At 39.7% G+C, this 27,556-nt stretch overlaps 2 protein-coding genes across 12 annotated transcripts in view; one reads left to right on the top strand and one right to left on the bottom strand.

The window, feature by feature from the left end:
• The window catches only part of LOC311294933 (uncharacterized protein), a 47,403-nt gene that overhangs the window by 10,111 nt on the left and 9,736 nt on the right, over positions 1–27,556 (top strand). For 2 of the 3 annotated variants that reach the window (XM_084416038.1, XM_084416039.1), the window contains exon 2: positions 26,068–26,347. In XM_084416038.1, coding sequence (XP_084272164.1) covers positions 26,068–26,244 — 177 coding nt within the window. In that variant the 3' untranslated portion in view covers positions 26,245–26,347. Of the gene's footprint in view, positions 1–21,795; positions 23,899–26,067; positions 26,348–27,556 lie in introns of those variants that run through there. The other variant, XR_014628141.1, reaches the window with a different exon arrangement.
• LOC311294935 (uncharacterized protein) overlaps positions 3,105–27,556 on the bottom strand; it is a 60,213-nt gene continuing 35,761 nt past the window's right edge. For 5 of the 9 annotated variants that reach the window (XR_014628142.1, XR_014628143.1, XR_014628144.1 and 2 more), the window contains 2 exons: positions 23,797–23,880; positions 11,553–21,802 (listed from right to left, as the gene is read on the bottom strand). The gene's annotated coding sequence lies outside the window, so the exon portion shown is untranslated. Of the gene's footprint in view, positions 6,982–11,552; positions 21,803–23,796; positions 23,881–27,556 lie in introns of those variants that run through there. The other 4 variants (XM_084416045.1, XM_084416043.1, XM_084416044.1 and 1 more) reach the window with 1 other exon arrangement.

Raw genomic sequence — 27,556 nt, 5'->3', positions numbered from 1 at the left:
TCAAGGTGTGTATTGACACTACGTTTATATTTATGAAACATCAAATGACAAATTTTAACATAAATCTAAAATTTCACTCCTGGGACTTAAAAGTGCCCATAGTTGCAGAAACACCCTTATATACTGTCTATGATTCGAACGAGTGATGTTCCACGGCGGCATCCATCTTTGTAATGAAATCTCCTTCAGCGTCGCTGCGCTGTCGTCATCATGTAAATCCCTCCCCAAACGTTTCTGATTGGTGCCGCGATTTCGGCGGCACAGAAATGAGTTTGAATGGGCTCTTCTCCAGACTATCCTGGAGAGAGAATTAAAATTCGCCGGAAGTAGTCTGGGTTTTCCCAGGCTAAGTGCATGGAGGAATATGCATAAATATCAATGCAAAAACAGGCTAATAATAAGGCTATGTCTTTAAAATTAACGAGGCATTTTAATTGTTTCTAAATGAAGTATGTGGGGCTAAAGCCCCCCCTTGACGCCAGGCCTGGTTGTCAGGCGCTGTGCCACGCGCGCACTTCCCCGCGCTCAGAAAAGGTGCAGAAGATCATCAAAAATCGTGATATCGCATAAGCACCACTAGTATAAAACGACTGTTATCATTTCTGAAAACAAACACAATGGAGTTACAAAACTGTATCGCACATCGCTCGCAGCCTTGCTCGAGGATTATTCATATTTTGGATTTGTAGGCTATTACGAGATGGTCTAATCGGCATTTCCAGTTGACGTTACAACTCGAGACAGTTCTGCATTGAATAAAGTAAAGATAAACCATGTCTTTTGTGTAATTCTGGCCCGCCGCGGTCACTGCTCTATCTAGAGCGCTAGATAGAGCACTATGCTAGCGTTGGTTCGTCCGGTGTTCTCCGGCGGTCAGAAGAAATAGCGGAGCTGTGTTAATAGATTTCACGACACTAGCAATGTATTTTGAGCTAGCTGTCACAAAAATAGACTGGACCAATGGGGTTTTGCTAACTTTATAACCTAGAAGAGATCAAGTACTTTTGGCAGATTTTGACACATTGGTAAAACAAAAATCTATTTCAGTGACTGCAGCACTGCGTCGGTTACTACATTAACCATCATGTTAACGATCAACCTAACAGTATTTGATTTGGTACAATCCATTCATATCGAACATTAAGCAAGCTTACCTGTACGCTTGTGCCAGGTCCAGAAATGAGCTGTGTCCGGTGCAGTATGTTGGTGTTGATCTCCCGGTCAACCAAAAATCGATGGATTTTCAATCATATTTCCCGGTCAACTATATATCGATGCATTTTCAATCATATTTCCCGGTCAACTATATGCCGATGACTCTTCAACAACAGCGTCGTTTCCCGGTCAACTATAAATCAATGACTTTTCAACACATTCAGCGATCGCACAGTAAACCAAATACCAATGCTTAATCAATCATAAAGATAACTATAGATCAATGTTGTTCCAATATTGTTGCTATCAACATTAATAACATCAGGTTTTCATCGATATGGTAATGGTGATTTAAACATTTATTTTGCATTGAAATTTCAACATCAACCATAATGATGATTCAGATGGAAAAACAATGTTTATTCAATGTTGGCTTGCTGTAGGATCCCTCAAGGTGAGATTTTGTTTGGTTAACGTCTTTTCGAGACATTTGGGATTGCACTTTATTTTTCCGAGACTGTTATAACGTTAGGCTATAATGCTTGACAATTTTTGTTTTTTAAATTGCTGACTGAATTACGTTTAAATACTCAGAAAAAAAAAGCTCAGAATTTCCGTAAATCGTTTGTAACGGTTGTTACGTACATCCTTGGGCATATCATGTAAGTTACGGACCGTTATGTACATAGCAATAAATTAGTTGTAGGCTATTCGTGTTTTATGAAAGAGGCCCTTTCTGTTAAATCTGCTATTTCTGCTTTAAACTGGCTACTGCAAATCACACTCATGCTCTGTCGCCATTTTAAAATAAATAAAATAAAAATTAATCCTTAATTTTATAGGCTATTCCTTATTTCAGATATCATATAATGTGCCCTGTATTTTCTGTCTGCTGTTTAGTATTAGAACCAATCCGATTCGTGAATGAATCTTTTCAATGAATAGGCCCAACAGGTTAGCAGAATGGTTTGAATCGAATCGCGAGTCAGTCTGAATGATTCATTTAAAGGGACAGTTCACCCAAAAATGTACATTATGTCATAATTTACTCACCCTCAAGTTGTTCCAAACCTGTATGAATTTCTCTCTTCTGCTGAACACAAAAGAAAATATTTAGAAGAATTTGGGTAACCAAACTGTTCCTGGTCCCCATTGACATCCATTCATAGTATGTATTTCCCCATACCATGGAAGCCTATGGGGGTCATCAACTGTCTGGTAATTCTTGTAGAGGTTAATTCATATTTTGCACACTAGAGAGCGCTAGTTTTACAGTGTAAGCATGTGTATCATGACTCTCTAATAACAGGGGCTCAGAGTTTAGCTGGTTAGCATAGCCTAGGCCCTGCTGTTAGAGATGAGTCTTTCATGCAGCCAAAAAGCATCTGTTTCCATTGATGTTTATTAAATGGTAGTATTTTTGGAGGCATTTAATAGTGCAAAACAGATGAGTGTTTTTCACTGCCTGCTGAAGGAAGTTTTAATATAGAGTGATCAGTCACATGACATGTGATTCAGTCTGTCATGCTACACTGCTAGTGGTTGTAAAATAACGTTTTTAAAACTATGATGATGCTATTGGAAAATGTTATTGCCTTTAGTTAGCAACTCCCCCAAGTGGATGAACAAATAAATCATCACTTATGGATGATACACACAACTTGCATTTTTTTTTAATCATCAACTTATTTTTAAAACGATAGTGCCTTTGTCATTACCAGATCAACATGACAATCTTCACCGAAAAGATGGGTGGACACAGGCGTGATAACAAGATAAGTGGAAACTTCTCAGAAATAATTAAGTGTTGCTTAAGCTGCAAATAACTTGCTGAAACTAACACTTCTTATCTGTAGGGTCACAGCATTAGAATATGAGTATAAGATCATGGATATACAGAGAGATTCATATGCTGCTGAATATCAATCTTATATTTCACATACACATAGTAGGCTTTATGATACATTTTAATATTACACATCACACAGTAAGATCTCACAGAGAATATATTTTTATCAAATAGTTTGCATTCTTTATTTTGAGGTAAGACTGTTTCTCAGAAAGAGGAAGTAAAACTGTGGAAGTTTTTCAACCCCACAAGATTCACAAGAACACACACTCACACTATTCACACCCAAGACATGCAAAGTTGCAAACACTGATACACATTAACCACAAACGTCCAGTACAGACATGTTCTCATGCTCATGCTCTCAACAGATGAAACCACTTTTCTTCCTGATCTAAAACTGAGGCCTTCTGTGGTTTGTCTGTTGAATGCAATACTGTAAAATACACCAAAAACATCTGTTTGCTGCTGGTATGGGTCACAAAATTAAATGTGTACTGTTTTTCTGCGGATTTTATTGCTCAAGATTTATGTGATGTTTTAATTTGAACTTAAACCATCAGAATAATGGCCATCATCTTGTTAAATAATGACATTTGATCTGCATGCATCGAGGAGAATAAAGAATATGAAACTAACAAACAAAACTAAAAAACATCCAGCTAAAAATAAATACTTGTGAACAAATATCTGAGCCGTTCCATGTGAGCTTTAACATCAGAACATCAGAGATGGTGTAAAGTTTAGTTTTTATATGTAACTTTGTGATTTTTCTCAGAATTTGTCCTAAATTCAGTCCATGTACGGTAAATCTCTGTTACATATAGATGAGTTATGGGATTGTGGAGAATTGTTGAAGAGCTCTGATGACACTCTGGACTCACCAACTAAAACTAAATGCACAGAATCTTTACATAAACTCTTTTATCATAAAATCCAGTTAATGCCCCATGATGGCATTTCTACATATGAAATTATGTTTGACCTTTTGACCTGCACTTTGGTTGTTATTAAATGTGCTATATAAACCAATAAAACTATACTGAAACTAAACCATTATATACAGTATCTGGAATATGCATTAACATACAGGATCCCAGTAATCAAATCAAGCAAAAATTATTCAAAAACATTTTTAATTACCAATATTTTCCTGAATATTAGATGCGTTTTTATCATCTGAAATGTGCTGCGAATTATTGCAAATCTACTTAGTCCTATATTAAGTAATTAACAAAGTAGGCCTACCAATGGTAGTACAAAGCCATGTTTACATAAAGCATATATATTTACAATAAATAATAGTTTAGCAACTGAACGTTACATTACGAATATTTTTCATTTGGGCTGAATGATAAAGCTAAGTGAGCCCATAAATTTGGATTAAGCCAGATTGGCTTTTGTATTGTGTTTTGTGAGCTGCTCGCCTTAGGCCATGTATGTCCACACTAAAGGCCAATTTATACTTCTGCGTCGAGTGTACGCCGTAAGGCCTCATTATACTTCTGCGTCGGACCTACGCCGGAGCCTATACGCCGTAGGCAACGTGTTGGTTTTAATTTATACTTCTGTGTCGTTGTCCGCGTTGACGCGCACCTAGGGAGCATGTGAAACCCCGAGGGAGGGGTTCTGGCAGACCAATCACAGCGCTGGCGTCCGCGTAGAATTGACGCGTTGTTACATTTTTGGAGAGGTGCACGTCAGGTTACGCCGTAGGGTACGTGCGCTACACACAGCCTACGACGTAGCTACGGCGGCAGTTCGACGCAGAAGTATAAATAGGCCTGTAGTGTATGTCGTAGGCTACTCACGTAGGTGACTCCGTCGTGAGCATTTATACTTCTGCGTTATGTCTGTGTTGCTCTACAGTTACACCACCGAGACGCTAGTTGGCGGGGGCGGGTTTTAATTTTCCACTGTGTTTAGATTCCTCGCGGCTGTTTTGAGTTTAGGCTAGCGTCTGAAAGAGAGTGGATCATGTTGGAGTTGGAGCTTATCGAGGTGGAAAAACAGTTTTAGTGAAATCACTAAAACTAAAAGGCAGAAACGAGAGAAGGCGTCGGAGGAGATGGTATGTGCGACCTGTGAACCTGTTTACGGTTGAACCGAATTTAAAAATGACGGGCGGTGCAGAAGAACACGCCGGAAATATGTAGGAGGAAATGCGATGCTACCAAGCCGACCAATCACAGATCTTGCGGTCCGCGTCGCCGCGACGCGTAGTTACATTTTTGAGGAGGTGCGCGTCAGGGTACGGCGACGGGTACGACGTATGATACGCGTCTATGCGTATGCTACGCCGTACCTACTACGCGCACCCGACGCAGAAGTATAAATTGGCCTTAATACGTGTTCGTTTGAAAACTTGTATTTCTCTCTCCGTTTTGGCCTTCTGTCTACACTGAGAAGGTGTTGTTATTAATGAAAACTAAGCTTTTTTGAAAACGCACTTCAAAGTGGATACATTTGAAAAAGGCCGACTTCACGTTGTAGTGTGGACTGTGAAACCGGTGGTATTTAAAAACGATGACGTAAATTTAGTCATGTGACACATATTCTACCAATGGATATTGATGTTTATACCAGTATTGTGCCTGTTACGTGCTATTCACACTGTTGCTAAACATATTCTACATGGCACACCCTTCAAATCAGTCCTAAAAAGATTACATTTAGCCTACTCACATTTGCAGTCCTGCGGCAATAGCCTACATGAGAGCAGTGGCGTTTTAAACCAGACATAGTGACTGCGTGCGACCTGGACCGCATCAGTGAATGGTGAGATATTTATTTTACTAAATAAAATTATCCTGTCAGAAGAATTGCGCGATAACTTCATTATTTATTTTTCCATCTGAATCATATCAGTGATCTTTTGAGGGGTTTTACGCATGCGCAGTAAAGGTGAATTTAGCGTTTTTCAAAAGTTTCTCATCCACACTGAAACGCCTGAAAACACTAGTATGGACAGAGAGCGTTTATAAACGAACACGCCGTTTTCAAATGTATCCGGATTAGTGTAGACATAACCTTATTTTCCATGATTTTAGCACTGGTCTACACATTGAAGTCCTTGTCTTCCTAAAACCTCTCTCACGTCTATCCCTCTGTCTTTATTGTTTATTCTTTTTTTTATTTTATTCTTTTTTTTTAAACTAATTGTTGCAGGGTATTTCTGAATTCTGTAAATAACGGTAAATATCAGTCAGCGCATTGTTTGCAAATTATGCATAGGCCTACTATTCTGTGTTTTACATAAATGTTTTATATCAGTCAACTTTAGTATAGTTTGTGCTTGTTAGGCAGGGCAAGATTTTTTTATAGCGAACAATTCGTATCTATTTACGTTTTGTGAGTTGATGGCTAATTTGATATCATTAGTCTTATCTGTTTGTGTTTACTTCACCCCAGTGCCAGGTATCTACATTTTGTATGATTCATATTGTATGGATTTATACAAAATCGCCACCTTGTACAATATATATTTTTTTTCACACGCCGGTAACTCATTTTGCTTTAAATTGGTTTAGACTTGAATGTAATGATAAATGTTTATAAACACCAATGTAATTTTCACTTGTTATGTAAAGTTTGTAAATGTTTGTTTTATTTACCCGTATTTTACATTATTTCTGAAATATAATAGTGAAATGTGAGTTATACACAGACTTATCTTCTTTTTTTTCGCAAACACAATTTGACAAAATTCTGGCCACACAAACAAAAAGAAAAGTATTTTAAAGAAAAGTAATAAAACATTTCAGAGTGACAGTCAGTGACGATGTTTACATGCACTTAAAATCATCTCTTTTGCCCTGAAACATGTAAACGCAGCACTTCTTTTGCACGTTGCAGTTTTGTCGCCATAGCCGTCTTTCTAGTGTGCATGTAAACTGTACTGACTGTGATCACAACATCATTTGAGAGAAACTGCTTCAGCGTCTCGTGACGACCGCTGCGTACACCACCTTATCCTCCTGTTGAAAAACACAAAGACAGAAGATACAATCAGATACATGCTCAAGAGATGCTTACAATATTGTTGTTTTAAATTGCTGATTGAATTACATTTGAATAATATTTTAAACTTTAACTTATGAAGGAGTCCCTGTCTGTTACACCTGCAAACTGCTTTAAACTACACCACAGTCACCATTTTTGTTTTTAACATTTATCCCTATATTATTTAATAGGCTATTCCTTTTTTCGGCAATCATATAATGGTCCAGTTTCACAGACAGGGCTTGGATCAAGCCAGGAACAGTTCAAGCCTTAGTTCAATTACGGCATTTATGTATCCAAACAGCTTTCTGACATAATTAAATCTGTTACATCAAAGGAGCTTGTAATTCTGGGCGATATCAACCTTGACTGGAATGATAGCTCATCAAAATCTTTAAAAGCTAGCCTATTGCAATGAGACTAATAATTAGTTGTAATAATAACTAATAATTAATACTGTATCAATTAATTAAGGATCCAACAAGAATTGGCAAAACACGCAGCTCCATTCTGGATCTTTTTCTCACAAATCAGCCTTCAAAATATGCAATGTCTGGTCACTGGTGTCATAGATGTGGCTTTTTCAGATCATTCGCTCATCTATGCAGTTAGAACAATCTTAAAATCCAAAAAAACTCATGCCTGCCACTCTGTATGCTACCAAAAATACCCATTTCAAAACTGCCACAATTCAATGCTGATTTTAGTGCTACTAATTGGAGTGATGAGCTATCATTAGAAGATCCAGAACAAATTCTAATGCAATTTCATACTAAACTACATAACATACAGAATAAATATACTACTGCCAGCAAGATTCGACCGAGAAAAGGTACCTTGGATAAATTCTGAAATACTTCAACTTCTTAAATTGAAGGCCTCTTTTCTTAAATTGTATAGGTTAAATCGAACATCTGAGAGTAAAAATAATTTCATACAAATTAGAAATAAATGTACTTTGGAACTGCGTAGGGCTAAGGCAGTCTATTTCCAACAGCAGATTACCCAATCTGCTAACAACCCAAAGACATTGTGGCAGACCGTTAAGATTATCACCGGTTTAAATGAAAATGAGAAGAAAAATTTTAATATTCAAATTTCCCTACGGGGTACTCTTATCTCAGATTCAGAAAAGATTGCAAGTGCTTTTAATGATTATTTTGTATCATCTGTTAAAGAATTGGCTATATGCATTTTGCCATTCCCTCTTTGTCTTCACCTGTTCTCTCTTCAACATCTGATCAGTTCTCATTTTCTGGGATCTCACAGAACGAGGTGATACAAATTTTACACCTGCTAAAAAAAATCTCATGCCCGTGATATTTATGGCTTAAATACCTTATTTTTAAAGACTCATGCTGATAGCCTCATACCTCTCTTTCTGCATTTAACCAATCTTTGTATCAGGCTTTCTATCTTTCCTACTAACTGGAAAACCGCACAAATTACAATTTTTTAAAAAATCTGATCACACCCTTGTTTCAAATTACAGACCTATTGCAATACTTCCAGCAATGTCTAAGTTGCTGGAAAAAGTCTTGCATAAAGTTTTTACCTTGAAACTAATAGCTGGCTCAGTGACTGTCAACACGGTTTTCGTGCTAAGAGATCAACCATGTCAGCGTTATTACTCTTCACTGAACAATTACGTGACGCTCTTAACAAAGGTCACATTACTGGAGCTATTTTTATTGATTTCCATAAAGCCTTCGACACAGTGAACCACCAGATCGTGCTAAACAAACTTCACTCATTTGAACTGTCTTCATCTGTGATAGAAATGCTCTCTTCTTATTCGACGAACAGGTTGCAGACCTGCAAATTAAATCATGTCATATCCCAACCTTTATTTTGTGACATGGGTGTTCCACAAGGCAGCATTCTTGGACCCTTACTTTTTCTTTTATACATCAATGATTTCCCTTAACTGTGTAAACACTCAAAATGCTTATACGCTGATGATACTGTGATTTTTCTCTCTGATGCAAATCCTAATGTCATAAATTCCAAACTATCATCTGATCTTCACCTCTTACATGATTGGTTGAAAAAGAACCATCTGACCATCAATGTAAAGAAAACTGAATGTATGTATTTTCATTCACCCAGAAAAAGTCTTTCTTTTATTGATTTGATTACTTTTGCAAATTAAGATCTTGTCGTCACAAAGACCTACAACTACCTTGGTGTGCTACTTGATTCACACCTTACATATCGGGAACACATTTCTAAATTAACAAAAGTTGAATCAGAAACTCTATGTGTTTAACAAGATTAAATCATATCTTTCCTTTTCAGTTTCTGAAACCTATCTACATGCTATTATGTTCTCAACAAAATGTCCTACTGTCTTCCAATCTGGTCGCTAACCACTAAAGACATTACTGAACCAATAGCACGACTATACTATCGAGCACTTAAGATCCACAGTAACCTTCCAAGGTGGTCTCATCATTGCAGTGCGCTCACACGCACAAATGCTTTGACTTACAGTTACCAGAACTACATAAACAGTCATGCTATTGCATTTTATTTTCAGATTCAAAATAGCTCTTCACCAGCACTTAGGGTTCTTCTGCCGACACACAATGTGAGACCACTATGTTTCACTAGGTCAGTTTCACAGGCACTCATTCCAGTTCCCCCATACAAAAACAACTACGGTCAGAAATCCTTTTTCTATATTTATACTAAAATTTGGAATGACATTCCCCATCACATTTGAACATTATCATCCATCACATATTTCAAAAAGTCATATAAACTGTTTCTTCTTGATAGTCATACTTGCACACACTGATTGTTCCTAGTCTTGTTTTTCCGTATTTAATGATTTATTTGTTTGTATCTGTCTAGTCAATAATAATGTCCTGTATGAATGTGCTGAAATTGTGATCATTGTTTTATGTTGCTGCAGAACAGGAACCTGCTGTAAACCAGTTTTTAAACTGAGGTCCGTTTATTGTTACAACTAAATTGTTGCTTTTAAATTTTCCTGTATAATAAATAAAATGAATGAAGTAGCTTTTATAAACTTGAATTAGAAAAACATCACTGGTGTGCAATGCATCAGTGGATAACTTTGAATAAAAACAGTAAAAAATAGAATAAAAAATAGAAGCTTTGCAGTTTTTCGTTGTCAAACAAAAGTCTCCAAGCAACCGAATCCTGGTGTTGTCTGTGTACCGTTCAGAGAGGGTACGTGTTTCACACAGCAGATTCCGAAAACGTTTACTGAGAGGTTTTAATATAATGTAGAGTCGTTTTCGATCAGTTTCATTTATTTAAAAGCGAATGTTTATCATGTGTTTATCAAATCTCGCTATCTATATATATATATATATATATACACACACACACAGAAGGGTAACACACTGAGGTCAGATACAATACACACACATTCATATACATGTGTATATATCAAGACTTCAGATGTAAAAGAAAAAAAATCTTCTAAAATTAGCATTTTTATCAAGCTTGTATATTTAGGTTCAGTAATTTCACTTTAATGACAATTAATAGGTCCTTTTCATTGCCATTAAAGTGAAATAAGTGAACATAATCCTACAAGCTTGATAAAAATGATCAAACTAGAAGAAAATTTCAGAGGGCACTTAAGAGGCTTTTACATCTTAAGTATTCATATATGTGTGTGGGTGTGTGTATATGTATATATATATATATATATATATATATATATATATATATATATATATATATATATATATATATATGGAGCTGACCTCCACCCGACCTCCGACTTTCATGGTAGTCCATCTAGTCAGTCAGATTGCGACCATGGGTGGAAAAAAAGGACATCGAGGTGCTGGTGTTCTAGCTACATATCACATATATGAGCTTTTTTTTTTTTTTTTTACAAATTATTTACTTTAAATTTGGGTAGGAACAATTCAAGTGGAAATCCAAAAATTGCCCAAGGTGTAAAGTCCTCATCTTGTACACATGCTTTTAAAGAAACAGATATTGAATTATTTTAAAGTAATGCCCTACAAATGAGATTGTTAGTAAGAAAGTCCCTTTAGATATTTTAGAAACCTGTGAAAGTTACCTTTCTGAAGCTGCTGACGTTCATTTTCTTCCCTCAAGATGACACTTTAATAAAGTTTTAAAACTTTTGCTTTTGGTAGTGCTTTAAGCTCTATTATACTACTTTGTGCCAAAGTTTTTGTGATTTTGTTTTAAGCTTTGTATTCTGTATACATTTAAAAGTTAAATAATATACAAAAATAAAGCAAATATATTTTATAGGTGTCTGGAGTGTGTGGGTATTTCTCTATAGTGTGGCACTCATATTTTTCAGATATACCTGCAATTTGCTTGTTTCAAAAACCATCTGGAATCTGCCACAAAATAAGTGCACACACAACACCCTTTCTAAATATGAATTACTCAATGCCACATATTAAACACTTTACAACTAGCAATCTAACTACTGTAAATCCCTAGGAATTAAGTGTTTTGTAATAAAACTTGCTAAAACAGCATGACAAAATGAACTTACTAATAGATAAATGGAAAGAGAGTCTGTAACATTTGATTTCTTTATTATTAATTGTTTTAGCAATTATTTCTAAAAGCTTAAGGAATCTTTCCTCTCTCTCTGGCCTCCTTCTTGTCTCTCCTCGCTCTTTCTTTTCTTTCCTCCCTTTCATTAGCCACTCTCCACTCTATAAGAACACAGGTGTGTTCATCAGCCCCTGCAAAATCAGCACAGAATTTAACATTAGTGATGAACCATTGTCAATCTATATTATTATATTGATATTAATGTTGGACAAGTTGAGGTACACTTAAAAACAGTAGCTTGCTATGTAGCCAACACACATATCAACACTGGTAAAGGAGAAATAAAATCGTTGTAAAATAAAAAATTAAAGTTTTGTAACTATCTCATTATCTGTTTTATTTAAACAACGTTGTTTTTTCCCAGTTTAATCATTAAACTGGGAAAAAACAACGTTGTTTAAATAAAACAGTGTTAACTAACGTTAACTGACAGGCATTAGCTCGTTCTGTTCGGCAATAATAATGATAAAATTGTCATTTTGCAGCCAATTCACAAAATTGTACCCTCGATTTACATTATTTAAACTTTTAACAAGTCAATCGTTTACTTATATGATGTTAAACAAACACAATTTAACCACAAAGAAACAAAAAGTGTTCTGTAAAGTACTTACACTTGAAAACAGCCGCGTCTCCGCTTTCCGCCATTTTCAAATATAACGACGACAACTCCTCTCCCGTGGCATCATGGGATAGTAAAGTGTCCATCGTATGCATAGATATCATATATAAACGCTAGATGTCTTATGGCGCAGTCACTTCCGGAATCACCGTTCGGCCATCTTACGGCAGTGCTCTGTGCATTAAGGTGAATGATCAGCACGTACACAAATCCTCATATCTCGATGAAATCTCGACGGATTTACAAACGGTTTGGTTTCTTACAAACGTTATTAACATGGCTAATTCCGAATGCTTGAACATGCATGTTATAATTTTTCATATGTATGCAGTTTATGTATGCAGTGTCGTAACTACATCTCTGACGTTTATAACAAACCAAACCGTTTGAAAATCGGTAGAAAATTGAGCAAGTTATGGTTATTTTAAAGTACATGCACCATTAAACGAGTGAGCGAGCACCCTGTCGCAAGATGGCCGCCGTGTGCGGACGTCGACCTCCATTGGCCAACAGCGCGTACGAGGTATCTAGTGTTTATATATATATATCTATGATCGTATGCGCACTTCAGAATCTCGCCGGATGTAGTAGGTCATCCGGGTACTTTTCGCCTACTGTTTTTCGAATTCTATGATTTCGGACATACTACTCTGCTCGCGTACTGTTTTTTGCATACTATATAGTATTCGATTTCGGACGCAGCCATGGACTTCCGCATGAGTTGTAAATATGATTTAAAGGGATAGTTCACTTTAAAATGAAAATTCTGTTATCATATACTCACCCTCAAGTTGTTTCAAACCTGTATGAATTTCTTTCTTCTGCTGAACACAAAAGAAGATATTTCGAAGAATGTCAGTAACCAGACAGTTAACTGGAGTCATTGACTTCCATAGTATATATTTTTGCCTACTATGGAAGTCAATGGCTCCAGTTAACTCTTTGGTTACTGACATTCTTCAAAATATCTTCTTTTGTGTTCAGCAGAAGAAAGAAATTCATACAGGTTTGAAACAACTTGAGGGTGAGTATATGATAACAGAATTTTCATTTTAAAGTGAACTATCCCTTTAAGTGGCATTATATTGCACGTTTCTTTTAGCTGAAGTTGGAAAGTATCACTTTGTGAGTTGGGCAAATTAACATTAAATCTAAAAAATAATATTGCACAGATGTAATTTGCAAGTAAAAAGTGCTAAAAACACATGCTAAATTCCAACAGACTTGGAACGAATGAGGGACCCGAGCAATATCATAGTTGATTTAATTTGATGTGAAGTGCAGAATTTGCATAAATCATTTGAAACGATTCTTACGTAAATCCATTAAGGGCAATATGCAGATTTATGACCATTATACAGTGGATATCAATAAGTCGCCATTTAAAAAACAAGTATTTAGCCCTATATAAATTTAATAGGCTGTTTAAAATTAGAACCAATCTGATTTCTGAATTAATTGTTCTTTTGAGTCAGTTCTGTTCAATGAATTGGCCAAACGGGTTAGCAGAATGATTTGAATCGAATCGCGATTCAGTCTGAATGATTCATTAAATGGATAGTTCATTCAAAAATGAAAATTGTTTCCGGCCCCCATCAGCAGCATTTCCACTGTTGAGCCAGTGCGTGCCAGGGCTTTAAACGGGCTGGACCTTTAACACCGAGCCCAAAACACACTGCATTTCCACTGTCGGGCCAGAAGCTCCTAGCCTGGTTCTACCAGACTCTTGTACATTTCATTTGTACAGAGAGTCTGGAATCTCTCCATTGAGAAACGTTTGCTTCCTTGTAGGCGGGTTCTCTGTTAAAGTTCAAAACTATTGGATCTGCCCAGAGTCACTCAGGATCTGCCATAGCCAATCGCTAACGTGTGGTCGTGACGTATGTCATGCGCCGATTCCGCCGAAACCGGCCGGAAACATTTACAAATTCAAAATGTATAAGGACAGTGATGTTTTCAGTCAATTGTCGAAGCTGGGTCTAATCATTAACAATACGCCGCTGCGGTCGTTTCGGATCTGCCGCAAATGCTGTACAGTGATCACCAGGCTACTGCGCGATACGGAAACAACTTTTCTGCCTCCTTCACTTGGTCCTCCATTAGTGCAACAAGAGGGGAGACGACAACAACTATCGGCTTTGCATCCCTATCGTTCGCCTTAGCTAACTCATTCACCACTAGAACTGCCATGGCGGTCATTTTGACCGTTTTGAATTTTATATCTGCAATAACTTTGTTGAAAAAAATAAATATCCTGCTGGTACCTGACTTTTCCTAAAAGTGTCTGTATTTTCATTTAAAATGTTTTTCATATAAATTACCTATGTAAATTACACATAAGGCAAAAAAACAAAACAAATGAACATATTTACCTATTTCGGCCATAAACGGTCATATTGACCGCACTGAATTTCGCGGTATTATTATACCAATATACGCAACAATAAAATGTGGTAAAAAATACACTAAACATATTCAACAACAAATCATTTAAATGTAATGATATTCAGAACAGAACAAGAATGAAAAAATAACTAAAGCCAAAATGAAATGCTTTATACGCGAAAGTGAAAGTAAGCGGCGTTGGGCTCACGTAACTCTCTAATTAGAATCAAAATGTTTCAACATTTGCGATGTATTTGGATGCTAAACTATTCTTTATCATATAGGCTTTGAACTTCACTCACGTTCCAATATCGACGGAAAAAATCATCCTCACACGTACGAATTGTAGCCTACTAGTACTGAGAAACAGAGCAGTGGAATTTTTATATGTTAGGTTGACTATTTTATTATTATATTTTATTATGGCTATAATGAACAGGCTGCAATGCTGGAATATGGTGTGTGTGTCGGCGGGCGCGGGCGCGATCGAACAGTGGAAACATGAAAACATCTCCGTCATTTTGTTCAGGGCATCTACGAATATTATTTATTTATAAATTATAATTAAACTTGTTTAAATGTACTGTTTGGTGTTGTTTTGTTTTTAAAAGACATCCTAATACAATAAATGCATTAATCTCTCAATTGGGGATTTATCATTAAAGATAGAGTTTTGAATAGCGATCAAAATGACCGCTTGTGGCAGTTCTACACTCTAAAAACTGCTGGGTTAGAAAATAACCCAACCTTAACCACACCGCTGGGTCACTATTGGACAGAACACGCGCTGGGTTGGTTTGACCCAAGTGCTGGGTTTTTTACCATTTAACCCATATTTCTGGGTCATTCATTTGACCCAACCAGTGGGTGAAATTAACCCTCTTGCTGGGTTAAGTCTTACTCATGTGCTGGGTTATTTCTTGTCTCATTGCCTTAATAAAATTAGTAACAAATATTTGTTATATTATGAATGTAGAATAATTATTATCTCTGTAATACAATAAACCAGAGAGGCCACTGTATATGTGATTTCAATCTCATTTTTATTTTTATTTATTTTATACATTTCTTTAATACTTTTCTTTATCGAATACAAATGTTAATCAATGTCAAAGGTCTGACATGTCCCCCTCGTCTCATCCCTGATGCACAGAATGTGCAGCAATTCTCCAGTCATCTCATTTTGTAAATATTCAACCATGTTGGTCCTCACCTGTTGATTACACAAGTCAAGTCAAGTCATCTTTATTTATATAGCACTTTTTACAATACAGATTGTTTCAAAGCAGCTTCACAGTGATACTGTAACATGAAAATAATACAACAAAGTTTGTTTCTAGAAGAAAATTGCGTCATCGTCCACCTTAAGGCAAATCAATAATATTGTTGAATATTAAATGTCCCCAACTAAGCAAGCCAAAAGCCAAGGCAACAGTGGCAAGTAACAAAAACTCCATCAGTGACAGAATGGAGAAAAAACCTTGGGAGAAGGCTCAGTCGTTCAGTTCTCCTCTGGCCATCGAGCGAACAGTGTATAATTATGATTCAGGCAGCATTACGGGTCAGAGGTCAGATTGAATAAGAACATTCAGAATATTTATCCAGTTCCGTCTGGTTGGAAGTCGGAGTCATCACACCGGTATGGAGACGAGTTTGTTGAGGATCAGTCGTGTCGAGGAGGCCTTCACAGGGCTGATGAGGCTGGAACTTCAGGGATGCGTCATGGATGGGTCCAGGCGCAGGTCCACCTTCTGATCTGGATATGGCCCGGATCCGGCTGACTTCAGTAAACTTTAGAATGAACAGAAAGACAAACATTAGCATAGATGACATTCTTCTTATTAAATAATGAGTACATCAGGTGTTATAGGAAAGTGTCCTCGGTTCCGGCTGACCTATGCAGCCTAATAATCATTTAACTGATTTGAATAATAGAAATGTATAATGTTCTATATGAATGCCAGGTAAAAGAGATGCGTTTTAGTCTAGATTTAAACTGACAGAGTGTGTCTGCTTCCCGGACAATCACTTAGAGTGTTGCAATAAAACTGACATGCAAGTTAAGCTTTTTTTGTGGAAGTATCAATTTATTATTGAATATGCAATTAAAATTATTGCAAACATTACCAAATGACCAAATGTGAAAAATAAACAAAATGTGTATTCAGTATTTGCAAACTGAATTATAGTAATAGTAATAAAAGAGTAATTTGGACAAATATTATCAACATTAAGGCATTAAAATAAAACATTACTTTATTAAAAGTAAAATATTACTGTAATGTTGATAGTGTTAACATTAAAACTCACAAACCCACGAAGCTGCTCGTTAATCTGACTGGCAGCGCTGATGATCGCCTCGTTTAGATGTTACACAATAAAATGAAAGATGACATGCATGGTGATAGGGTATAGGCTATCATGTAAGTTTACATTTTTTAAGTTTTAAATATTGACGATCATTCGTTCAACTAAGCGGGTATAATTTTCTTCTCAAAACTGGCGCCTGTCCATTTATTTCTCCTTTCCTCAGTTGCTGTTTATAAAGATTGCAAGTCATACATTTACAAAAAACAAAACAAAAAAACTAGGCTATATCAAGCTCTTGAAAGCCTCTTTTTTTTGGCAGAAACGATGGTTCGAGACATTACAGAAGACACATGCAGACTGTGCTGGAACCTCAGTCACTTCTTCTGACGAGTTTTTCTAAAACTACGCCAGCAGACTTTTCACTCACAACTCACTAGCTAGCCTACATTAGAGCTCATTTCCCGCTGATTTTACGTGAGAGCCCTGTGAGGGAAACATACAAAACGCTTATCTCACTTTTAAATACGCAACGTCCACAATGAATAGGCCTACGATAATTACATGATGAATTTAGAATTTAAACTGCATATTTCAAAAAGGCTGCATATAGCTGGTTTAATTTCGACTAAGGATTTAAGATGCCGCATTTTGTCAAAAATTCTAACCGGCTAGCTGTGGCTATTTAAATGTTTCACAGAATAAATACGTTACCCCTCACACTTCCACATCAAAGACTGTATGTTGAACAGTGAAATTAGCTTGCTGCTACCACCACAACTTATTCAAAATATAGGTAAACATTCATATTAACTTACCATAAAACACTGCCTGCTCCGAGTGGCTTGCTCCTCGAGTCAGAAGTGAAGAATCCAGAAAGTTCCGCAAAGAATGAAAAAAGTAACCAGTTGCTGGGTCAAAATAACCCAACCAGCGGTTTATTTGTGAATGACCCCCTTAAAACTCATTTGACCCAGCATGAGCAACCCAATAATGTGTTACAGTACCCCAAACAACCCAACTTTTTGACCCAGCACAATCAACCCAACAATTTGTTTACAGAAACAACCCAGCATTTTTTTGAGTGTAGTAGTTATGGAATTCTGGCACTTCTAGTGCTGAGTGAGCTGGAAAATCAAACTTTTCCCGAACCCCGTGGGGAGGAGGGCCACAACATCATGGCCACCAACAAAACTTAGCAAACATTGTTCTTGCTCCGGCTTTAACTTCTGTATATTCGGCAGTTTTGCAACAACGGACCGAATAGCTTTTCTCACATCTTTCTCCGCTGCCATTACTCCAACTTAAACTGACGCACTACATCAACGTCATCGTTCTCAGCCACTCCCTCTGTTCGCTGATTGGTCCTCCAAAAAAATTGGTTTCTGGAAACCTAAGAATATACAGCAGTCCCAGACGTAGTACTGAAGGAAAATGAAATTGAGCGGAAGTAGGAGGGCGGAGCCAGGCTAAGAAGCTCCACAGAGCTTCACTAAAACACGCCCGGAACATGCATCTCTGGAACAACGTCACACTAAACCATCATTTCACCAATGGAAGTTTTATCAGAAAACTAATCAGAAAGAAATCACTGGAAACGGCAAGATCGCAAAACAAAAAGTGACCGTTTGCTGGCATTTACTTGCAATATTTAAATCCCAAGAATCAATGTTTTACCACAGGTTTACAATAAAAAGTGATACATTGATCATAATGAATAAATTTTTGTCAAAATTGCACATTAGTCACACAGATAGGTCTCTTTAAAAAAAGAAAGAGGACAGACTTAGCCTACTTATTCAGTCGCGTGTTTCTGTTTATTTGGTAGTTACAGGACATATTTATATCACGTTTAGAAATAATGATAATTTCTGCAAATATGCCACCAAAATTACGACCACTCTCTCCCAGTAGGCTACAGTTATATTTTCAGTTCGAGAAACAGGAAGCTCCCGAATTTTTTTAATATAATATAAACATAAATAAAAACATGATTTGTGTTAGCCTTTATAGTCCATGAGCCAGGGGGGTTGATCGGTATCATCGGGGGGACAAATGCTATCATTGTTTTTTGGCAAGGTATACACCCCTAGTATTAGAAAAATCACGATAGCAGTGCAGGGGTGGTATTGAAATAACTTTTTTCAGCTTATGAAGTTACTAATCCCCTAAAATAAATTCCGTTTTTGAAATCTGGTGTATATCTGGTTTAGGCTCATGCTAGGGATATTGTCAATATTCTATAATATGGTGCTTGGTATCGTTGGAAATGGGACCTTTTAGGCTTTCATTTAAGCCCAGTACTGAATCTGTCTGACAAACACAGAGGTCACATGACGTCTTTAAACCAGAAATAACACAAATTTTTTCACAATTTCCGCCTAAACTGTATGCTTTCTTTTATCCCTGTGGCATAAAAGAACACCACGGACACAAAACTCAACAACTTCAATACTCAAGGAACTCTGATGACTCAGAAAATGTATAATATACCCATACTATTTATTTGTGAGAGCCTTAAATTAGACTTGTGCAGCCAGCACAAGTCTTCAAAATAGAATAGAGTGAATAGAATGGATAAATAGGATGGAGACCTATTAGTTGTAAAAGTTGTAACCGCACTGGGTAGTACATTAACATTATTAAAACTGAAAATTAGATCAATTGTATACATCAGTAACCCATCATAATGAATTATGATTTAATCACTAATATATCAACAGTCCATTCCTCAGATCAATTATCAGAATAATTTTTAATGGAAATTAATGGAGCTATCAAACTGTTTCACGAGTTCACACTTACATATAATGAAGGGGTAAAGTTTAATGCGTATTTGGCGTGCTGTCCGGAGGGAGGGCTCCGAGCTCGGAGTTCGGCCCGAACCCAGAGTACTCCCCCCAAAGGTAAAGAGCAGAGGACAGCCGCCGGACTAAAGACCCCCCAAATGAGTGCCGAGTTTGGCGGGCTGGCGTCTCAAGAAGGGGCCTGGATGCTTGACCAGGGAGGCCCGTAACAGTGGCTCACTGCCTGGACTGACGGCCCCTGTTGGTCTGCGAACGAGGAGCGGTTGTAGATTACGGTGACCGATCAGGAGGATTTGCGCTTCCCCGCTGAGCCCAAATGCTCGCTGGACAGAGAGATAACAGAAAGAAGGAAAAATGAGTGCTTGCCCGAGAGATTTTCTCACACTGCATCCGCTGTGAGACCTAATGCTCGCTGGATGAAGGAGAAAACGTAAGTGCTCTACCGGGAAAGTTCTCACTCCGTCCGCTGTGAGACCAATGCTCGCTGGACAGAAAGAGGAAACAGGAAAATGAGTGCTTGCCCAGGAGATTTTCTCACGCTGCATCGCTGGATGAAAGAGAAAACATAAGTGCTCTACTGGAAAAGTTCTCACTCCGTCCGCTGTGAGACCAATGCTCGCTGGACGGAAAGGAAACAGGAAAATGAGTGCTTGCCCAGGAGATTTTCTCACACTGCATCGCTGGATGAAAGAGAAAACATAAGTGCTCTACTGGAAAAGTTCTCACTCCGTCCGCTGTGAGACCAATGCTCGCTGGACGGAAAGGAAACAGGAAAATGAGTGCTTGCCCAGGAGATTTTCTCACACTGCATCGCTGGATGAAAGAGAAAACATAAGTGCTCTACTGGAAAAGTTCTCACTCCGTCCGCTGTGAGACCAATGCTCGCTGGACGGAAAGGAAACATGAAAATGAGTGCTTGCCCAGGAGATTTTCTCACACTGCATCGCTGGATGAAAGAGAAAATGTAAGTGCTCTACTGGGAAAGTTCTCACTTCGTCTGCTGTGAAGAATTTTTTTATTTTTATTTTTTTTACGAACTTTACTCGATGAGGGTTTGGTGAGCTTTTTTAATGTGGAACCGGTTCGTCCTGATATAGCTTTGGAAAGCATCGGAGGACCATCTCTCAAGGGCTTGGATCTGCTGTTGGGAGAGGCCTTTTTGGGCTGCTGAAGTTGCTGCCCCGATGCGGAATGAGTGACTTGAAAAATTCTTTGCTGGAATGCCTGACAGTTGGAGAACAGATTTGAGGTGTTTCTGGAACCAAAAACGTGTCACGGGTTTTTTGGATTCGTCTAAAAACAAGGGTTCCAGGGGAGATTTAGCCTGGGAACTTCTCCATTGCAAATAAGCCAGAATTGACTGGTATGGTTGGATTTGCGAAGCGAGGTTAAAAATGTAGATGAAATGGCCTTTTTTGGTTTGGTCAGTTTTACTTTGTTTAATCAGATATGAAATGGTTTCACCGTCTAGTACTGATAAGTCTGAGATGGTGGGGTGGATTTTTGGGTCGAATTTAGAAGTAATGGCGAGTTCCGAGCATCTGAGAAAACCAAAAAAGGCTAGGATGAACATAGCATCGAGTGTGCGAGCGGAACCGAGGGGCTGGTAGCCTGTGCGGAGGGTCTGAATACATTTGGTGAGAATGTCTAGCGTTATGGGTTGTCTGGCGTCGGGGCGGGTGGGCTGGGATCTTTGAATCCCTTTAATCAGGAGGGAGGTTTGTGAATTGTTTATCTCCATGGAAGGAGCGCCGTACATCAATTTATGGAAAAACTGGATGCCGCTCAAATAACCTTTAATGGACCCGACTTGTAGACCCTTAATGGTGTTAAGGTAGGAGATAAAAGAGGTGATTGAAAGAAGAGAAAAATCAGGGAAAGGCAAGTTATAAGAGACATGGAATGTTTTAAAACATCTTCAAGCAGTAACGTAGGATTGAAGGGTCCTGGGAGATACTGCTTGGAGGATAGTGTCGAGTGATGCGTCAAGCAGAGGTTTTAACGGGTGGGTTATGGGAATATTAGTTCTGAATAGTGAGGAACTGGAGTTGGGAATTGATCCGCCTCTGGAGCCAGCATCCTGAATTTCTGAAACAGAAAACGAGACAGAGAGTCAGCGATTTGGTTTTTTGACCCAGGGATGTGTTTAGCAATTATAATGAATTGGTCGCAAGCTGAGATCCAGATGAGACGCCTTAAGAGTGGCATCAGAGCGAGTGAATGGGAACGGCCTTTGTTAATGCAATGCAATGTTGCGTCATTGTCACAATGCACTAAAACGCTACTAGCGGCCCATTCTTTCCCCCACAGGAAAGCTGCTACTACGAGAGGGTAAAGCTTGAATAGAGCTGAGGATTGAGATATGTCCTGGAGCTGTGGTGGCCACGGAGCCGCGAACCAACGACCTTGATAAAATCCCCCGAACCCTATTGAGGGGGCGGCGTCTGTGCACAATTGGATGTCAATGGGGAATGAAACAAGGTTGTTGTAGAAAAAGGATAGGCCGTTCCACTGTTTTAGAAATGTCAACCATAGCCTGAGTTCGTCGCGACATGCTTGAGTTATAGAAATGCGGTCTTCTAGCGAGTGGACAGAGGACGCGAGTGAGAGGAGATGCGAGATAAAGGGGCGGCCCTGTGGGATGATACGCATTGCGAAGTTTAGATGCCCGAGCAGGGACAGGAGTTCGCGTTTTGAAAAATTAGATTTTTCAAGGAAAGTAGAAGAGACAAGGTTTATTCGGTCGATTTTTTCTTTGGGGAGGGATGCTTGGAATTTGTCTGAATCCAAATTAATTCCTAGGAACTCGATAGATGTTGCAGGGCCCATGGTTTTTTCCTGTGCGATAGGAATTCCTAGCTCAGAAAAAACGTTTTGTACCGTGAGGAGGTGGACCTGGGTGAATTGGCATTACTTTGAAAGCAGATGTAATGTCGAGTTTTGCAAGCCAAGCACCCCTACCTGCGATTTTGATCATGTCTATAGCCTGATCTATGTCGTGGTATTTGAGTGAAAATTCATCGAGGGGGATCAAGCTATTTATGCTTGGGAACGGGCAATTATGCGGGGCTGACAGGTCGATTATTAGCCGTTTTTTACCCGAGAATTTCCTTGTAGCTACCCCGATGGGGCTGATACGAAACAGTTTAAATGGAGGATTGTCGAACGGACCGATCATGAAGCCTGACTCAACTTCTTTTTTGATCAGTTCGTTTACAACTTCCGGTTCTATAAGGGCGGATTGGAGATTATTACATATGATGTTTTGAGAAAGCGGGCATTCTAAGCCGGGTTTAAAGCCGTTTTTTAAACCTGACAGCAGATAATCGGTAAATTCGGCATCCGGGTGATGAGCTAGTTCGAAGTGCATACGCAAAATATTCACAGGAGTCTCCCAATAATTTTTAGATTTTTTATTCACAGACTTGAAGACTGGACATACAATGCGAGCATGGGCGCCGCCACAAAAGCTGCAGATGTGCATAAAACGGCAGCGCGATCTTTGGCATTTGCCCGCGTTGAAATGATTACAAGGCTGCCTGCTTTCGTCAAAAGCAGAGTCCTGTGTTGCACTGGTGGTTGCCGCACGCGGCACGTAGCTGGTGGATTTAGCATGGCTTGTTCCCGGGTAGGGAAGAGAGGAAGGGTTAACCTGCGGGCACGACGCGGTCTGACCTGCAGACCGCGCAAGTGATGTTCTTGCAACCTAGAAACACCCTGCTGTGGAGATCCTGGTCCAGAGCGCCCCAGTATGTGCACTGGTTCCACTGTGCGACTCGCACGGCGCTTTTGGCTGAAAAAAGTTTGTGGTAAGTGTAGAAATGCCCCCCCCCCATAGGACAGCGCGAGTTCGGCTATGATTGCTTGGTAGTCATTCAGTTCACGCCGCCTGTGGGGGAAAGCTGAACAGATTATTTCAGTGTAACGGGAAAAAGCAATGGAAAATTCGGAAAATGAAAGAACGCGAGATGAGTGAGTGTTTGTGTTTTTCAGGGTAACCGAGAAATCCCCGCGATCTATTTGGCGGTCAGGTTCGGCTGAGGGGAGTAGAGAGAGAAGAGAAGAAAGGTCTACGTCCGCACCTGAGAGGATCTGTGCACGGATGTTTTGGGACACTGGTGGTGGTTCCATGGCGACTGCGTTGGACGGCACGGGCATCGGTGTTGCTGTGAACAGAGAATAAGGTGATTTTTGTTGTAACATGGAGCTGGGAAGGGTATAAGCCGGGTCTGTGAATGTCGGCGGCGGCCTCACGCTTGGATGACCTGCTGTGGTTTGAAAAGGAAAGTTAGTTGCAGGATATAAAGGAATTGGAGGATTATGTGCTGAAGTATGGGGTTGAGCTGTAAGCGGAGGCGGGCCCGTGCTTGTTTGGGCTACTGGAGCTGCAGGCCACTGAAAGTGGGCGGGGTTGTAACCTGTTGGATGAGACTGTTGAAATGGTTGGGCCTGAGCTGCTAGCGGCGATAGCCTCGCGCTAGTGTCTGTGACCGGAGCTGGAGGCCACTGAAAAGGAAAAGGGTTATAAACAGCAGGAGTAAAAAGCTGAGTGGTTGTAGGGAGGCCGCTGGGCCCGGCTATACGCTGCGCTGTGGCAGCAGGTGGGAGTGCCATGGCGGAATCTGGTGCGCGGCCCAGGCTCGCTGACGGCCTGTTGCTGCGTCTTGATGGACGAAGCGTTCCGGATCCTGTGTGGGAAGACGACGGTGGTGACTGGACAGGCGACTTGTGGGCCCTGCGGGCTTTGCTCTGGAGAAAGCAGTTTTGGTACAATTACAAACTTTCCTGTTAAATAATTCAATCAATGAAGTTTTTCAATCTGGTTTTAAAGCTTTACATAGCACTGAGTCTGCTCTTTTAAGAGTTCTTAATGACATATATTTTATCACAGATTCTGGCAAACCATTGGCTCTGATCCTCTTGGATCTAAGTGCCGCTTTTGACTTAGTAGACCACAGCATTCTTCTGTCACGCTTGGAGTCTTGTGTAGGACTTCGGGGTTCTGTCTTACAGTGGTTTCGCTCTTATCTGTCAGATAGATGTTTTACTGTTCAGTTAGGTCAATATTCATCCTCTAATAAACCGCTTAATTGTGGTGTCCCCCAGGGATCAATCCTTGGGCCGGTGTTATTCTCTCTATATTTACTTCCTCTGGCCACTATCTTTAAAAAATATGGTGTCTCCTTTCATTTATATGCTGACGACACCCAACTTTACCTTCCCCTGCAATGCAATAATGTTTCTTCTCTTCAGCCACTGTTAGACTGCCTGAATGATCTTAAGGCATGGCTTTCCCTCAATTTTCTTCATTTAAATGAAACAAAACTGAGTTTATTCTGTTCGGCCCCAAGGAAAACTGCGATTTTGACCTTGACCTCGGCCCTCTCACCCCTTATAACACAAAGTGTGTTAGGAATTTGGGCTTCTTATTTGATTCAAATTTAAAATTTGATAAACAGATTTCTGCTGTAGTCAAGTCATGTTTTTACCAACTCCGCCTTCTCAGTAAAGTAAAATCCATTCTTTCAAGAAATAATTTAGAAATAGCCATTCATGCTTTCATTACCTGTAGGCTTGATTACTGCAATTCATTGTACTATGGCAGTACTCAGGCATCTATCTCCCGCCTACAGCTAGTTCAGAACGCAGCCGCTAGATTGCTTGCAGGGAAGCGTAAGTTTGACCATATAACACCTGTTTTAATGTCCCTTCACTGGCTACCAGTCAAGTACAGGATTGAGTTTAAAATTGTATTATTTGTTTACAAAGCTTTGAATAATCTGGCACCGCAATATTTAACTGAACTTTTGGTTCCTTATACACCATCTAGAAACCTGAGATCCAGTGACCATGGCCTCCTAACAGTCCCTAAAGTAAAACAAAAAAAACGTGGCGATCGATCTTTTGCTGCCGCAGGCCCGAAGCTATGGAATAGCTTTCCGATGTTTATTAGGCATGCCCCGTCTATCTACATTTTTAAAACTCAGCTAAAGACTAATTTATTCTCCATGGCTTTTAACACTATATAGCTATTTTTAGCTATATTATTACTGCTCGCTTGTTCTTATTTTTTGTATTATATATGCATGCTGTATCTGTTTTATTTGTTCTACTGTGTTTCTTTGATTGCTTGTGAAGCACTTTGGTCAACCTTGGTTGTGTTTTAAATGTGCTCTATAAATAAATGATTGATTGATTGATTGATTGATTGCTCTGCCTGTGGGTCGTCTTGGGCGTCGACTGTAAGGAAACATACAGATCATACAGTTCCGCCTTTGTCATTTTCCGCGAAACCTGTATATCTGAATTCCCCAGTGCTTGTTTTAGTCCAGCTACGGTCCATTTCCCGATAGGTGGGATCGTCGGGACGGCCGAGCGGTAGTAGGAAGCCGGAGAAGAAGAAGGTTGTCTTGCCGGGGGCGGCGAAGACTGGTCTTGGCGTCTTGATGAGCGCCGGGTTGATCGGGCCGGTGTACGGCAGCGAGGAGAAGCCGGGGGCTCGAGTGCGGCGACCGGCGTCGAAGGGATGACCGTGGGACCGGCGAAATGCGGAGGTGCATCCCTGGTGACGTTCATGTCTTCGTCTGAAGAGGAGTTTGTTTGAGACATGCTGCAAACTGTCAATGGAATGAGGTGAGACTGCTGAGTATATATACACACCTCTTACCATTGATTGCTGAGTGCTCTCCACTTGTGTTAATTATCTGAACGTGTTCCTCCCGAACCTTGTTAATAAAACATAATTTGTCCAGCAAACGGCCGTAAGATTAACCCAACAATTTCTCAACAAAAATTATCTCTTTCTTATAATTCAAAGAAAGCTGTTTTCTGGCCATGAAAACAACTCTCCTGTTCTTATAAAGTTTAGGTTACTGAAAAGTAACAAATCGTAAAGCTCCGTAGCTCCGTTCAGCCTCCTAGCTCCCCTGATGAAACGGATTATGAGGTCATTCTTTCCCAGCGACTGGCCATTCAAAGACTTCGTAAAAGCCATTATCTGCCACATACACCTTGAGTGTGGATGGGGTTCTCCCGCTGTCCAACAGCTCTTGTAGGAAAGAAAGCACCACCGTTATCTCACAATCTAGCGGGTTTAAGTCATGAGCTGAGCATTAAGCAAACACTGACCATTTAGACGCATAGAGCCGTCTAGTAGACGGAGCTCTAGCCTCTGTGATCGTGTTCAGCACTCCCTCCGGGAGGTGAAATGATAGTTGATCGCCCACACATGTAGGGCCCACAGCTCGGGGTATGGGTGCCAAACTGCGCCCTGGGCCTGGGACAACAGGTCCTTCCTTAGCGGAATCGGCCATGGAGCTGTGTTCCCCAGTTCTATTAGTTCTGGGAACCAGACTTGATTCTCCCATAGCGGGGCTACCAGGAGTATCGAGCATTTGCTCTCCCTGACTCGCTTGATTACCTGTGGTAACAAGGCGACCGGGGGAAACGCATCGAGAGGACGCCTGGGCCAGTTTCTTTTGAAAAGAACATTGGGCAGTGAGCGTTTCATCCACGGTTTCAGAGCTGCTGCGCATGTCTGATTCACCGTGAGATGAAGCAAACCTGATCTCCACGCTCACGCTGGCACACGCCGTCTCAGCCACAGCTGAAAAGGGCGCATGTGTAGCAGACCCAGCCGCAGCACCGTTGAGGCTGAGGCCATGAGACCATCATCCTCTGAAACAATCTGAGGGAAAGATTCTTCCCTATAGTGAATGTCGCTGCTAGGCGCTGGATCACTGCCACGCGTTCTCGAGTCAGGCGCGCCACCATAGACCTGGAGTCCAACTCTATCCCCAGAAAGGATATTTCCTGGCTGGGGGATAGAATACTTTTGGCCCA

This window comes from Rutilus rutilus, assembly GCF_951802725.1.
Source record: "Rutilus rutilus genome assembly, chromosome: 8".
NCBI classification, from domain to species: domain Eukaryota; kingdom Metazoa; phylum Chordata; class Actinopteri; order Cypriniformes; family Leuciscidae; genus Rutilus; species Rutilus rutilus.
Note: the sequence above shows the minus strand (reverse complement) of the source record. Positions and strands in the feature narration are given on the sequence as shown.